The sequence below is a fragment of the Oreochromis aureus genome, linkage group 6 (genome assembly GCF_013358895.1).
Source record: "Oreochromis aureus strain Israel breed Guangdong linkage group 6, ZZ_aureus, whole genome shotgun sequence".
Taxonomy (NCBI): domain Eukaryota; kingdom Metazoa; phylum Chordata; class Actinopteri; order Cichliformes; family Cichlidae; genus Oreochromis; species Oreochromis aureus.
Genome location: NC_052947.1, coordinates 5,053,111 through 5,068,957, shown reverse-complemented (window position 1 = coordinate 5,068,957; position 15,847 = coordinate 5,053,111). Strand labels below are relative to the sequence as shown.

The 15,847-nt window shown below is 39.0% G+C and overlaps 1 protein-coding gene across 1 annotated transcript; it reads left to right on the top strand.

Annotated features, from left to right (window-relative positions):
* The first annotated feature begins 648 nt into the window (after nucleotides 1-648).
* LOC116334528 (homeobox protein OTX1 B-like) lies at nucleotides 649-6,631 on the top strand. Its single transcript, XM_031757956.2, has 3 exons — nucleotides 649-808; nucleotides 2,080-2,231; nucleotides 5,279-6,631. The coding sequence occupies exons 1-3, from the start codon at nucleotides 712-714 to the stop codon at nucleotides 6,068-6,070; spliced, it is 1,041 nt and encodes a 346-aa protein (XP_031613816.1). The 5' UTR covers nucleotides 649-711; the 3' UTR covers nucleotides 6,071-6,631.
* Nucleotides 6,632-15,847: the final 9,216 nt, after the last annotated feature.

Below are 15,847 nucleotides of genomic sequence, written 5' to 3'. Positions count from 1 at the left end.
GCGTTTTGTAACACTTTGTTCCACTTTAAGTTTATTACTGGAGTAGGGTTTTTTTCCCCAGCACGAATATATGAAAAGGTCCATATGTTTGTGTTCATTTTCCTTTAAGCTTCTTGGCGGATAATTTGGTTTTCAGTGATTATTATTGTTCATAATACATTAACATTCATGTGCTAAAATAATTTTAAATGGTCCAAATATAAAAAAAACTATAAAAAACTTAAATGTTTAAATTGACGATCAATATTATTATACTTTTTCTAACAGCACAAAATTGTATTTGTGTTTTTCGTGTTTTCAGAGTGTTAAAGGCTGTGATTAATGTTTGGGGAGATTTACTTACCTGGATGATTGAGCATGCATCAAGACATTAATGTTTGGGGTTATTATTATTGACAGGCCTCTCCCCAAAGTCAAGTTTTGCATCGTTTCTGCGTGTGTGTGGTTTTTTTGTTGGTTGTTTTTGGTTTGTTTTTTGTGAGTTTTATTTCTCAGCGAACACTTTTTTGTGTGCTTGCGTGATAAGCTTTGAGTGTTCACTTACGAAATTACCTATTTTCGATAAGTTTCTTTTATTATGAGTATTAATTGTCGCGCATCTGCGTCTAACAACCAGAGCCGAACACAGGGGAGCTGAACACTCGACAACCGGGAGATCTACACCTGCCCTCTCCGTCCAGACTACGGTCTCTCCTCCCGCGTGCTTCTAGCATGATGTCCTATCTCAAACAGGCCCCGTACGGCATGAACGGGCTGGGCCTGAGCGGAGCTGCCATGGACCTGCTGCACCCGTCTGTGGGATATCCCGGTAAGGATCCGTGAGCTGCAGGGTCGGTGCCAAACTGAAGACTATGTGAACTGGAGATGCAACATACTGAGACGGGGAGGGAACCGATTCACTTTCCTATTCCATGAAAAAGTATTACAGAATTATCATTTGCCATCAGTAACGTAGAAATGGAGCCGCAGTTAGAAAGTCCAAAAATATCAGTCTCAGATTACAGAGGCAAAGCAGGAGAGGCGTTTTCTCTAGGTGGAGAAGTGGATCAGTTAACTCACCAGGACACCAGAACAGCTGACTAGTGCACGCATAATATTACTCCACGCTTTTTTTTTATTTGTTTGGCAGTTTTCAAGCTTCAACCATGCTTTAAAACAAGTTGTACAAACTGATGAAAGACCTCTTTTTAATTTCAAAGACTCTGACCTGCACAAGCCCATCTGCTCAGTGTCCTCCTCAGTCATGCTGGTTACCCCGATCGCTGCAGACACATTTAAGTACTGTGAACCGAATAAACTGAGTGGCAGTGGCAGATATGCAGTGCCATATCTGGGATATGAGTGTTTAAGTTTTTCATTATAAGACTGTAATAATTAGTGCGACTTATAGTTCGAGTGTATTACTAGTGACATTACTGGGTGGGCCCGGACCCCTGAGGCCCGTGTTAACGCTGGTTAGCTGTGAGAACCTAACGCAGACTACCGCATGAGTTTCAGCGAAATTATTCCCAATAATATCCTTATAATAATAACCAAATTGCCATAGCCTAAAAAGTGTTTTGCTTCAAGCTAATGGGAGGTTTGGTTTATTTTCCGTTTTCGTACTGCTAAGCAGTGAGTGTAATGATTGCGACAGATCCCTGCTAAGCGTCATATTATCGTCCTTTAACGTTTCTGTAATTTCGATGGTGAATTTGTAAGGAGCATTGTTATCTGGTAAATGTTCTTATTAGATAAATTACTTTGAAATCCAAAAGTGAAACTTCAAGACCGAACTTTGTCATTGCTTTATTTCGGAGTACAAAACCTTAATATGATATTTCATACAGGCCTATCACTCTCCTTTGTCTTGATTGGAGGAAATGCTTACATGCCAAGATTTATATAGTCTTAAAAAGGAATATAACTTCTGCATCCAAAAATTAAAAGCAAAAAACTTAATGAATGTGATATCTCTTTTTTAGTTGAATAAACTAAAAAGCTCGAGGTTTGGAAATTTGTAATTTGGCACGAGCAAACTGGTATTATACGGTATTCAATACACTTCAGTCCAATACTAAACAAGCACTTCGTTTTCAGCCAACCCGCGGAAGCAGCGCAGGGAGCGAACCACCTTCACCAGGACTCAGCTGGACATTCTGGAGTCGCTGTTCGCCAAGACCCGTTACCCGGATATCTTCATGAGGGAGGAGGTGGCGCTGAAAATTAACTTGCCGGAATCAAGAGTGCAGGTCAGCACACACATAACCTGTTTCCTGGTTTTGAACTTAAATGTTTAAATGTAGGACAAGGAAAGGCACTTCTCTGCACCGAAGTTTTACAAACGTTTTACATTTCGTGGCACCTTCCGATGGATTTTTTTTAAAACCTCAGGCATCTGTATGATTGTGAGAAAAGTCTTTAGTGTAAGGGAAGGATTTGGCTGGGCTGTGGCAGAACGTAGGGCCACCTTTTGATGTGGTAAGCTTTCTTTAAAGGAGGCTCTGAAAGGTTTTCCATGGCTGGCTTTAGCAGCCCTCTGCTGGGATTATAGCATATCTAGGATATGACACTATGACAGGCCCAGATATCTGTATTATTATTTCAGCTGCAGTGGTTGATTTTCTTATGGAGATTTGTATTTCAAAAACGCTTTTTAAATTGATGTTATAAACCACAATGTCTCTACAGGCCCCATATTCAAGGGGAGGACTTAATTTACCAAACTTTAGGAACTAATATCTTGCCTCTCAGTATCGATCAATCTGGATCTGGCTACATGCAGAGAGGAGTGAGGCTAGATGGGTTCCAATAGAACAACATGAGGTGAACCCCATACTATTAAAAGAAGTCCCATTTTTAGGTACAAAAAAATGTCTAGCTCACAAATAATTTGATAATATTAAACACCTTCTGCGCCTGGCAGGAAGCCCACTCACTTCTGAAAATAAATATCTCTTTTCTTAGAAGGACACCCCTATGGGGCACCCCTGATCTCTCTTACCATATCGCTGACCCAATATTGCAGGGATGGAAGGACAGAAATATTCGAACTGTTGCTGACTTATATAATAATGATACATTTATTGACTTTCAACAACTAAAGGAAAAATTCAAACTCTCAGGACAAAGTTTCTTCAAATTTTTACAAATAAGAGATTGGGTTAAAGAGAAATCCAAAGGGTTATTCCCAGAGATACCAAAAGAAACTCCTCTTGAAACCCATCTTTGCACCAAACCATGGAAATCAATAAAAGGAATAGCATCTTCTATATATGCTATTATCAATGAAAAGTTACCTGACTATAACAAAATGTCTATAAAAAGAAAATGGGAAACAGACTTGGGGCATATCTATGAAGAGGTAGAATGGTACCATTTATTGGAACAGGCACAGACCATGTTAATTTCTACAAAACACAGGCAAATGCAATTTAATATACTTCATAGGACATATTATACCCCTTATAGGTTACATAAAATTGATAATAATTATTCCCCCAAATGCTGGAGATGTAAGGTGAGAGATGGTGATCTGCTGCATATGCTGTGGAATTGCCCAGTGATAGAAGAGTTTTGGAGACGGGCTATTGAAATAGTCTCAAAGGTAATGGAGATCCAAATTGAATCGGACCCAAAACTATGGATTCTAGGTGACACAGATTCTATTAATGTAAATCACCATAAGAAATATTTTATTTTACTTAAGTAGTACTGCAGTGAAAAATGTATTCTGCTACAATGGAAATCTGAAAACTCTCCAACACTGAGACACTGGATTAATGAACTAGCGTCCTACTGTACACCTGAGAAGATATCGCATAGTGTAAAAGGGAAATATGGAACCTTTGAAAAAATCTGGGGCCCCTTCCTGGCAGTACTACCATCTCTGGACCTAACAGATCAAAGAGGTGTTAGCTGCGGTTTTACGCAGTTTTATCGTGGGGGATGTTGATTACTGTGCATGAGAGGTGTAAATATGGGCTGTCTGGATACACGAATGTGATGAGGTTGAGAGCCATACAGGGGTAAAGGGGTGGGGGGATGGTGGGAGGGGTTCACATGATGTGCTCTGTGCTTTTTGTTTTATTCACCTTTTTTTTTTTTTTTTTTTTTAGTTGTTCTTTGTTCGTTTGTTTGTTTGTTTTTTAAAAAAAATTTTTGTTTGTAATTATTAATTTTGGTATGTTATTATTATTATTTTTATTATTATCATTATTATTGTTATTATTATTATTATCATTATTATCATTATCATTATTACTATTATTATTATGATTATGCTTGTATTTTCTGTGTTTGGTTTTCAGGTGTCTGAGGTTATCCTTGAAAGACACAGATACAAGAGTGTGCACCTGGGAGTGCTTCTGTGGCCAAATGGCCGGTCATGTTGTGGTTACTTGTTGATACTTGCTCTGTCCCATAGTTGTGAGCTTTCTGTTTGTTTGTTTGCTTTGTTAGTTTGTTTGTTTTTGTTTGTTTTGCAATTTAAAAATGAAAAATAAAGCTTATAAATAAACCACAATGTCATAGAACACCATTTTACATTTATATACTCATCATATAGTTGTGACCATAACTGCCATCACAGGATTTATTCAAATAAAATGCCATAAAAAGTTTGCTATAAAAAGAGTTCTTATGTTAGGATTAAAAGGTAGTTAATATAGTTTAATACAATCTTTTGAACATTATGAAAGCAGTGTATCAGACTTACAAGATGTAATGTTTCAAAACTTAAAATTTATTTAAATTTAAAAATCAAAATATTTTATAATACATTCATTTATCAGCATTTTCTACCTTTTACAAAATATTTTCTAAAGTATGTCATCACTTATATACATCACCACAGCACTTACTGAAGGAGGCACGAGACAAAAGTTTAAAGTTAAAGATGTCGCTGGCATGCATTAGGTATTTTAATTTACATAAACATCTTAGTGTTAGATGCCTTAAATCTTTGGCAAATATAACCAAAACAGTTTGAAAAATTGAGTAAGAAATACAGTTTTGTTTTTAATTGTTTTTGTTTTCATAATTTTTATTCATTTCATTTCAAATATTTTTAGTGCCAAAAAACATCCCATATTTACACATTCTAAAGGTTAATTAATTAATTTATGTATTTATTGTGCAAGTGTGTACAAGAGGTAAAGTGGGATTACATAAGGAAGTATAATAACGAACAGCAACAGCAGGTGTTTTCTTCCTGTTATTTCAGTCAGGTTTTACAGTTTGTTATTTCTGACCTGGTGCATGCGTGATGATGACCTTTTGACCTCTTCTCCTTTCTCAGGTCTGGTTTAAGAACAGACGAGCCAAGTGTCGGCAGCAGCAGCAGAGCAGCAACAGCGCCAAGGTAAAACCACTGAAGAAGAAGTCATCTCCAACCAGAGAGAGCACTGGTTCAGAGAGCAGCGGTCAGTTCACTCCACCAGTAGTGTCCAGCTCCTCCTCCACGTCTTCCTCTTCATCCGCCTCCTCTTCCTCCTCTGTCTCCTCTGGTCTAAGTGGACCTGGTCTTATTAGCACGTCTACCTCCATCACTGCTCCAGTGTCATCCATCTGGAGCCCGGCACCTATCTCACCAGCACCGGCACCGGCCACTCTGCCTGACCCTGCCGCCCCTACCAGTGCGTCCTGCATGCAGCGCTCTGTGTCATCATCTGCGACAAGTGGAACGTCGTCCTATCCTGTTTCCTACAGCCAGACAGCAGCATCGTACAGCCAGGGTTACCCGCCTTCAGCATCAGGTTCCTATTTTGGTGGTGTTGAGTGCGGCTCGTACTTGGCACCCATGCATTCCCACCACCACCCGCACCACCCTCACCAGCTCAGCCCAATGACTAGCAGCTCCATGTCAGGACACCCGCATCATCACATTGGCCAGACGTCAGGACACCACCATCATCACCACCACCCACCGCACCACCACCAGGCATACAGCGCACCCAGCCTCGCCTTCAACTCCACAGACTGTCTTGATTACAAAGAGCAGACAGCAGCTTCAGCCTGGAAACTCAACTTCAACGCCTCCGACTGTTTGGACTATAAAGACCAGGCCTCATGGCGTTTCCAAGTGCTGTGACTTCCTGCATTTTTCTTCTTCTGTGCTTTTAAAGAAGTATTCTTTTTGTTGTTGGTGGTTTATTTTTGGAGATCCTTTAAAGTAAAAGTAGTGACATTTGATAAAGGAAAAAAGTTTAACTGTGAGCCAATTGATATGATTTGAAGCCTCAACTTTGACTGTGTGCTTTTTGGTGGAGTGATTCATCCAGGATCATTTTTCTACTCCAAAATTCAAGACAAACTGACGCTATACCTTTTGAAGGCCTTTATTAGTAAAACTTCAATGGAACATTTGTTATAGTCCAGTCTGGAATTGCCACACAGATCATTCTTCAGAAGATAAACACATCCTCTCTGAGATTAATATACATTAGAGTTTTGAGTTGGCTTTTCTTAGATCTGAAACAGGATGCTGCTATCATTTTCCAACATGATTCTTATTGAGGAACTGTGGGTATTTTATTTTGGAGACTTAATTGCAGCACTTGTTTGTAAGGTGAAAGATTCTGCTATTTGTTCTCTGCAGAGGAAAGAAAATTAAAAATGTGAATTTAGACACGCAATGTTAGTATTGCATTGAAATTTGAGAGATGTACATTCGTGTCTTTATAATAAAGTCTTGTATAAACATGAACAGTCTAACGAAACTTTTATTCCTAACTACAGAATGAATCTCATCAACTTTAGCTAGTGAACAGCAGTTTAGAGTATCACACAATAACTAGCTTAGTTTAAAAACAAACCAGGCTAAACTGGCTTAACTGGTTTAAAGGTGTAGATATGGTCACATGAACAACAGTTTGAACATTTTTACTTGTTTTATTTATGGTGTAAGTTGTTGCTATGGCACCAAAAGGCATTTTTTATGCTTGGTTGAAAAATATTGTTTTAAATTGATTTTTTTTCAGAAAGATTTCACCAAGTGTTTTCTTTTTCATTTATTCTATTTAATTTATACATATTAGCACCTGGAAACTTGGCCAATCATTTCACTATGAGCAGGAGACGGACTAAATGCCTAGAAAAAATAATGGAATTATAGAAGCAGCAAATGAATGCAACACCCTGAAAGTAAATCTCTGGGGTGTTGCATTTAAATTTAAGATCATTTTAAATGTATTACAATGTGTGTAATTTGTTACATAGTTTTTTTCATAGCTTGGTCATAGTCCTGACAAAGAACTAGGAGGAAGAGGAGGACATTCAGTGAGTCAGTGATAAAATATGTTTCAGAGTGAACCGTGAGAAAGTTCAGTTCATCTGAATTTGTGAGTTATTACCATCTTGGAGAATTTTCTATCCTATTCACTAACTCTTTATTCAATGGAAAAAATGTGCATGCCTGAGAACAAAATATACCTAGTAGGTAAATCAGGTAGGAACAGGATTAAGTAAGGGACTGATTAAAAAGCAGCAGATCTATCACTCTAAACATACTGCAGCTAATGTTAATACAACCTTTTATATACATATATATATATTACAAAAAAATTCCCCGCTTGCCCCTGCGGGCGGTCAATCCTTCAAGTTCAGGTCCTCTACCAGAGGCCTGGGAGCTTGAGGGTCCTGCGCAGTATCTTAGCTGTTCCTAGGACTGCCCTCTTCTGGACAGAGATCTCCGATGTTGTTCCTGGGATCTGCTGGAGCCACTCGCCTAGTTTGGGAGTCACCGCACCTAGTGCTCCGATTACCACGGGGACCACTGTTACCTTCACCCTCCACATTTTCTCAAGCTCTTTTCTGAGCCCTTGGTATTTCTCGAGCTTCTTGTGTTCCTTCTTTCTGATGTTGCTGTCATTGGGAACCGCTAGATCGATCATTACAGCCGTCTTCTTCTGTTTGTCTACCACTACTATGTCTGGTTGGTTAGCACCACCAGTTTGTCCGTCTGTATCTGGAAGTCCCACAGGATCTTAGCTCGGTCATTCTCCACCACCCTTGGGGGCGTCTCCCATTTTGACCTCCGGACTTCCAGGTTATATTCAGCACAGATGTTCCTGTACACTATGCCAGCCACTTGGTTATGGCGTTCCATGTATGCCTTGCCTGCTAGCATCTTGCACCCTGCTGTTATGTGTTGGATTGTCTCAGGGGCATCTTTACAATGCCTGCACCTGGGGTCTTGCCTGGTGCGATAAACCCCAGCCTCTATGGATCTTGTGCTCAGAGCTTGTTCCTGTGTCGCCATGATTACTGCCTCTGTGCTGTCTTTCAGTCCAGCTTTGTCCAGCCACTCGTAGGATTCCCTGTTCAGGGAGGTTGCTGTGGTCTGCCCTCAGATCCACTTGCCACTTAGCATTGCCGTTATGGGTTGCGTCCTTCTCCCATATGCTCTTCCAGTATTGCTCCGTCTCCAGCCTTGGTGGTGCTGTTCTCATATTGTTCCCCTGCCACTGAGAGTACACCTTGGCTGGTTCTGTGGAGAACAGCTGGTTTATTCTCCTGCCTTCTATCTCTCTGGTGTACCTCTTCAAGCGACTGGCCAAGGCTGTGAGTCGTTGCTTGACAGTTTCCAAGGCCTCAGGTATGGACAGCTTGCTGTACTTCTTAGGCACCTTCTTCATCACACCTTTCTGCAACCTCGATAGTTGGCTAACCTCCCTCCGTGCTACCTTGATCATAGCATCTAGCCTCCTTCTCCATGGAGGGTACTGCCCCTTGTGGCTGTTCAACTTGTAGCCAAGCATCTCACTGATCACTGCTGCCATAATGTAGATCAGCTTGTTAGTCTTGGTAATGGTGGCTGTAGGTATCGTCCGTAGTGCTGCATTAACGTCATCTAGCAGATCTTCTGAGGGTACTTCACGTAGTCTTGGTAACCGGCTACGGGGGTATATATATATATGTGGCAAAATAATATTCCACAATCAATAATATTTCATTGAATTAAATACACATTAATTTTAAGAACTGTCAGCTGCATGCATTAGCTTTGCACTCAGTTGTAATGTTATCTCTGGCAACAAGAAGAAAATATCCAAACAGCATGTCAATAATCACACCCCTCCTTCCCCCCTACAGTGATGGGCTCACAGCCGGGCAGGTTAGCAAACATGTACACTGGCATCCCTGCTGTTTGTTTGGCCATGTCGACAGTAATGTACAACTTATTTGATCCAAGGGAAAAAGGGACGAATCACGATTTTAATTAAGTGGCTTCCCGCTTCCTCACTGTGTCTGTCCAACAGCTGGACAAACAGCTTTTTGTAAACATGGCGTCAGCGCTGTGTGTTTGCCCGCTCTGCATCCCGTTGGGCTTTAGCTGCACGCACCACACATTCATGCAAACATGAGCCGAGATTTAGCACATTAGAACAAACTAATCTTCAGACTATGTTCAGCCAATAAATGCAGTTTCATTTAGAGAAAGGACACTTCCCTCTGAACGCCTGTTTCATATGCCTTATTGTGCAGGGCCTCTCCCCGAGGGTATGAATATTTACTTTTTGAATCCTTGTAGTGACTAAGTGACTCTGCTTTTTAGCTTCTCAGTTTTCCTGAAGGCTGCTGAAAACAATGACTTCACAGGCGATCACCTCACTTTTGCTGATGTAACTGCACTTTCAAGGATATTAAAGTTTCCTCATGAGTGTTGTTGATTTAAAATAAATGATTCATAGAGGAGATGGTAGCAACACAGCAACTTCCTGGACTTAATGATAGGAGATCAGTCTTTATAAAAATCTTGCTAAATGTTCAGGTGAACGCAAATGTTTTCAAATTCCTCAGACACAAAAAAGTACGTACTCATATTTCAGTTTTTATGTTTGTTTGTCAGTTACAGAGTCCATGATTCATTTAATCTAAGTTAGCACAAATACTAGAAACAGAAACTATATTACATCATGTCTTTATTAGAGACTGAGACCTCTGTTAATATATGAATTGAATTGTTGCCAGATAAGTAAGTGCTACACACAGCTAATATGTTTTAGTAAGATATCAGTTATGTGCAGATTTTAATTTTAAGCCCACCCGACAGGTGTTTTTATAAATTAATAGCACTTTCATTAAAAAAAAACAAAAAAACATCAATTCTTTGACACAGGGATGATGGAGTGTATCCCAGCTGTGACTGGGTGAGAGGCAACGTACACCTAAAACACTCACCAGTTTATCACAGGGCAAACACAGAGAAGCTGGGAACCATTCACACCTACAGACAATTTAGAATCAGTAATTAACCTACAAAGCATATATTTAGGAGGAAATGAGAGTACCAAGAGAGAACACAGACAAGCAGACTCTACCCACACATTCACAAACCTGTACACATTCACACCATACATTCACAATACTGTATTTGCAACATTCACAAACCAAGCAGCTTATACAAACCCAGAACCTTCTTGGTGGAGGTGACAGTACTAAACACTAGAATCTCTGTCAAACAATGTGCTGCGCTCTACTGACAGCCAGTTACACTCACATTCACATTTGCTGCCAGTGTAGAGACACTAATTAACCCGACCAGTTACTATAAATAAGCAAACCATTATTATTAAATATGCTGATACATTTTCCATTATTTTTAGATTGATTTTTTTTCCTCTCACTCCAATTGCTTATCCATGGTTGTGTCATTCAGGTCAGCTAGGATTATAGGAACACTGTATTTGCATCATTTTGTGCCTGGGTGTTAATAAGCATCATTAACTCAGGCGTGTCAAACATAAGGCCCAGGGGCTGGAATCAGCCCAGCAAAATCTCCTCCAAAATGTGAAGGAATGCATGAATTTTGGACTTTTAACTCTATTTTCATAAGTCTTACAGAAGATGAATTTTCTGTGAATTAACAAAATCTTTCTATTTCCTGTCCACAGAGTCATGCTGACAAATTTCTTTACCATGTAGAAAAAGAATGCTGTTGAAATTGCACTTCTTTTTCTTATATTAATTAAATGTATGGTACTTAGTATTAGGATTCAAGTCCAGTATCAGGATTCTTCCAGCTCTATACGAACAGAAGCATCTCTGCAAAGTCCTAGAAATTTCTAACTTATTCCTAAATTTACCTTGATTGCATTCCTCCAAATTTATTGCTGCACATCATGATAGTGCATTGATTGTTCAATCAATACACTATCACAATATTTCTTGATGCATTCTCAATCATCCAGGAAAGTAAATCTCCAAAAGTTGAATCTGTTCATCTGGACGTAGCGTTTGGTGGGAGAAACGTTTTGTCACTCATCCAAGTGACTTCTTCAGTCTCAGCTGACTGCAGGTTTCCCCAAACCTTATAAATGTACTGTTTATAAGATTGGGGAAACCTGCAGTCAGCTGAGACTGAAGAAGTCACTTGGATGAGTGACGAAACGTTTCTCCCACCAAACGCTATGTCCAGATGAACAGATTCAACTTTTGGAGATATCACAATATTTGTGTGTATGTGTGGTGGGGTTTGTGTGTAATCATGGCAAAATGTCATCTAAGAGACACCTATAGCAAACATGTACAGGTGGCAGTTCTATACTTTGGTAGGTGTTTATCTGTGAAAACATTTATTGAATTCAGGAATTAATTTTCTTTCTCAAGTAGAGAAACTAGAGAAAAGCAAAATTGTGTTTCAATTTTCCTGAAACAGATCATTTATTTACCCCATGTTTTTGTATGCTGTTAGAACTTAAAAGAAGAAAAACATCAAGGAAAAGTGGATAAAAAAAAACAAGTAAGTTATAATTTTGAACATTTACAGACTGCACCTCTGTGTGTATATTTCATATGGAAATCCCTTTTAACATGGTGGGTAAATAGATTACTACCCAGAGGGATTAGGGATTGCCTTACTGCTGGCCCACTAATCCCAAGCGCAGACTGTCAAGAGCCCTGACATGTCCGGGACTCCTTCAGCACAAAATGGCTTCTAACCTGTTTAAGAAGCCAATCTAGTCCCACACACACCCACTAACAACGCCACTTCCTCTACCACCAACATGAATGTTCCTATCAGAGCTGTCACCAATGGAAAAGACAAGGACGTTTGTCTTCAAAGTGGGAAGATTAGATGCTGCATGAGACAAAAGCAGACTCTTTGAAGTGATTTTTCTTCACGTTTCAGCAACTTAGCTGCACAGGAAGTTGGTGAGATTTAGAAACTTCAGTCAAACTTAAAGACGTTTATGTTCAAACCTATGAACATTTGAACAGTTTCAGGGCGTGAATGAGTTTTTGGTGTCTTTCAATTTCTTCTCTTAAGCACTTCATCTTGCTTGTTCACAACATATTTGTAATAGTAAAGTAATTGTGTGTGAATTTTTATTACTGGCTGACAAAATGGAATGATATGATAACTAAAGTCCTCTTAACCCTCATGCACACACAGACTTCATATGCATTTTGAATGTAATGATTTAGATCAATTATTCTTTTATATTAATTTGAGAGTGTGGGGACAGCATGAGTGACATAGCTAAAAGTTTCTGTAGTCTTTGGATGGAGGCATCATGTTATGTATGCCATTTATGCTTGCACTAATAATATGACAGTGTAGGCATATTATTATTGATATATACTATCAGTGCTTCATTGATCTTTTAACTGTATGTCATTGTAAAACCCCTTCTAAATGTTTATCTATGCATTTGTAACAAATTAACCATTTGTCTTTGTGATTCTGTGTGTAAGGTGTGGACATTACTAATCAGTTCACCACTAACCAATTCAGTAAGTGTATCTGTACAATTCCAGGAGAGTAACCTTTTGTAACATGAAAACAGCATAGGCTGCACCAATACCGACACCCTAAATCAGAGAGAGATGGAGTGTGTCTTGTTTTCAGCTTCCTACATTTGATGCGTTTTCTTTCCAAATGCCTCCCAGTTCTAAGGTTGTGCTGGCTGAAGCATGGACTCTCCTTGAAACAAATGGCGATAGGAAATCTCTTTGTCAGGACCATGGCAAAGCATAATCTAATGATTCTGATGACTGGGGGCTGTACTTAGCAGATTGCCACTGGCCTGCTTCAAACGAGCCGCTACGGATGGAAGTTTCCCAAGGATTAACACTTAAAGAAGAGCAGAGAGGGAGAGAGAAAGAAAGAAGACAGTCTGTGCCTTCTAGGGAATCCCCGTTAAGTTGAGACTTGGAGTGGCAAAGAGGAATGTGTTTCTGCTGAGCTGTGATCCAGGTCTGTTTCACAAGTAATGGAAAAGCTGGCCTCCTCCATTTGATCTGTGACCGCTTCCAAGACTGAAACATGCAACTGTGATCGTTCCCCTGTCATATAATCTGACTGTAAACATACACCAATTGATGGTAGACGTCATTTTGGTCTCTGTTAAAGAAGTAAGTAAGAATCTGCATCTGCTTTCTGCCATTTTTAAAAGCCTCCAACAGCAAAAACGTTTGTGCTTCAACAAAATACTACTGAGGTTCAGAAGAAATCCTCAGAAGGATTGACTGCAAAGTAAAAGCCTTCATCCAGTGGGAAATGGTGATATGCAATCAAATATATCAGCTAACTAATTTGCCTAATCTTCACGGGCTTCAGAGTGTGTTGAAAAAGAAGATAAAAGGGGGCTAAAGGAACCATCCCAGACATTAGTCCCTGGAACTAAACATTCTGAGGACTTTTGGAGAAAACACAGCATATGACAATAAAAACATTGACAAAAATCGTCACTCAGAATGGAAACAACACCTGGCCAATATCTTGAAAGATCTTCAGATTTTTACATGACAGATGGCATAATTATAGCAGTCAAAACACACAAGAGCAGCATTTACCCATAAACAATGATTAACCACCGTAACTGTCACTGGCACTGTATTGGCTGGAGTAATGGGGATTTCAAAATGGGAAGCACTATTTAAGCAGTCCTTGGCACTAGAAGTAAAAATCCCATTGTTTTTTCCCCAGAGGCAATATCTCACGTCACAAGTCACTATTATGGCTTAGGTTGGAAGTAGCTCTGCTCGTTTAATCATTATTCTTTAGAAAACATCTAATGGTAAAAGATACAAGCGTAAGCATTTGTGGTTTGCATAAAATCTGATTTCTCACAGTGAAAAATGTATTAAAACTGGTGGCAACAATTTCAATCTCTATGATCAGGAAGTTAAGGAAGTGCGACATGCGAAAATGCTGTTTATTTTATCTTTCCATTTAAAATCTAGGACTTATGATGACAATCATAAATCGAGATTACCTTTATCATAGTAGTTTTTTAAACTCAATGAAACTGCCATTTCAACCTGATATTTCCTGAACCTGGTCAAACTGTGTCCCTGTACCTATCTAAAATTTACCCTGACAAGTGTTTTTAAGCGGCAATTTTTAATTTTATCCCATGTCAACAGCATCCACAAATGACACAGTTTCACTGGTAACCTGCAGGACTTAAAAAATCCCAAACAGACTAAGACTAGCCTGGGAAAAATCTGCTATGAGAATAACAAAAATAAAAACAACACAAAAAAAATCACATATTAATGCAAAAACACTAAAAATATTATGTTAATAGAGAAGTAACAATTAGAGTCCTTCTATTGAAGATTGTAGTGAACATCTTTAAATTGTTTGAAACCTGTAGCCACGAAACAGAAGACGCTATTTTTCACTGTTTCCAATAAAACAGTTAGTCTCTGTGACACCATTCTGAAACGAAATACAGTTTCTTGCCCACAAATTTCTATTGTATTGTTATTCAATCACTATGAAAGCATTTCATTAATTGAGCATTCCCCAGATGGTTTTGTTTGTTTCCAGAGCACCAGTAACAAGTCAGAGCATGTGTATGCAGGTTTCATTGCTGCTGCCACTGCTTTGACAGACAGGCTTGTGCAACACAAGAACCCAGGATTAAATTTAGCTAGGCAAAAACAAACACTGATGTTTTAAAAAGACTTTTGACCCAGTTTAAACTTCAGCCATGTTCTTATTTTGCAGCACTAAGTGAGATCTTTTGGCTAAAATCAGAGTTAGTGCCTGATCTGTTGCTAACTACTGCTATACACTTTGCTTTTGCAAACTCTCCGAAGTTAATATATAGAGTAGAGAAAGTCAGCGGTTTGATCCCTGGCTGCTCCTGTCTGCATGCCAAAATATCTTTGAGTAAGATACACTAACCAGATGTGTTCATCAGAAATAAAAAGAAAGGGCTTAGACAGTCTTTTAAAATTTGACAAACTTATCCCATTTCAACTTAGAGAATCATGGGAATATTTCACCAGATGCCGTTTGGGCCACAATGTTGATGCTGTGTATTATCACTACCTGGTTAATGATATTACACAAAGTGTCAATGTTGGTGTTAGCATCTTTAAAGTAGGGAGAAAAAAACTTAAGTTGAAATCAGATTAATTACATGATCTAGATTTTTCCGTGACAGCTGGGTTAGTTGGAATACACAGGATCCAGTGTTCTGTCAAATCAACATACACTGTTGGATCCGCATACGTGTAGCACAATGTGACAGCTATATTTGTTGTGACCAGCAGCAATCCTAACCCTAACCATATATCAGTAGAAAGAAAAATGTGCTTATTTTAAAATACACATCATTTACAGCTTGTATGCTGAAATGACAGAAAACTCCCCTTGACTCTGACCTACATGGATGGATATGAATAGCAGGCAAATGATGGGGATTGCTGGGAGGTCTGATAGCACCAGTCCTATTCTCAAATGTAACACAAGATATGTGCTAATCTTATTTATTTAAGAGCTTTAGAGGCTCACAATGAGGAGCTTTATTCTAAGCAAAGTGGCAGCCTTATCATTAGCAGAGATGGAAGGTGATTAAGAGCAAATTATAAAACAAAGAATTAAATTCTGAGAGTCAATTTAGATTAG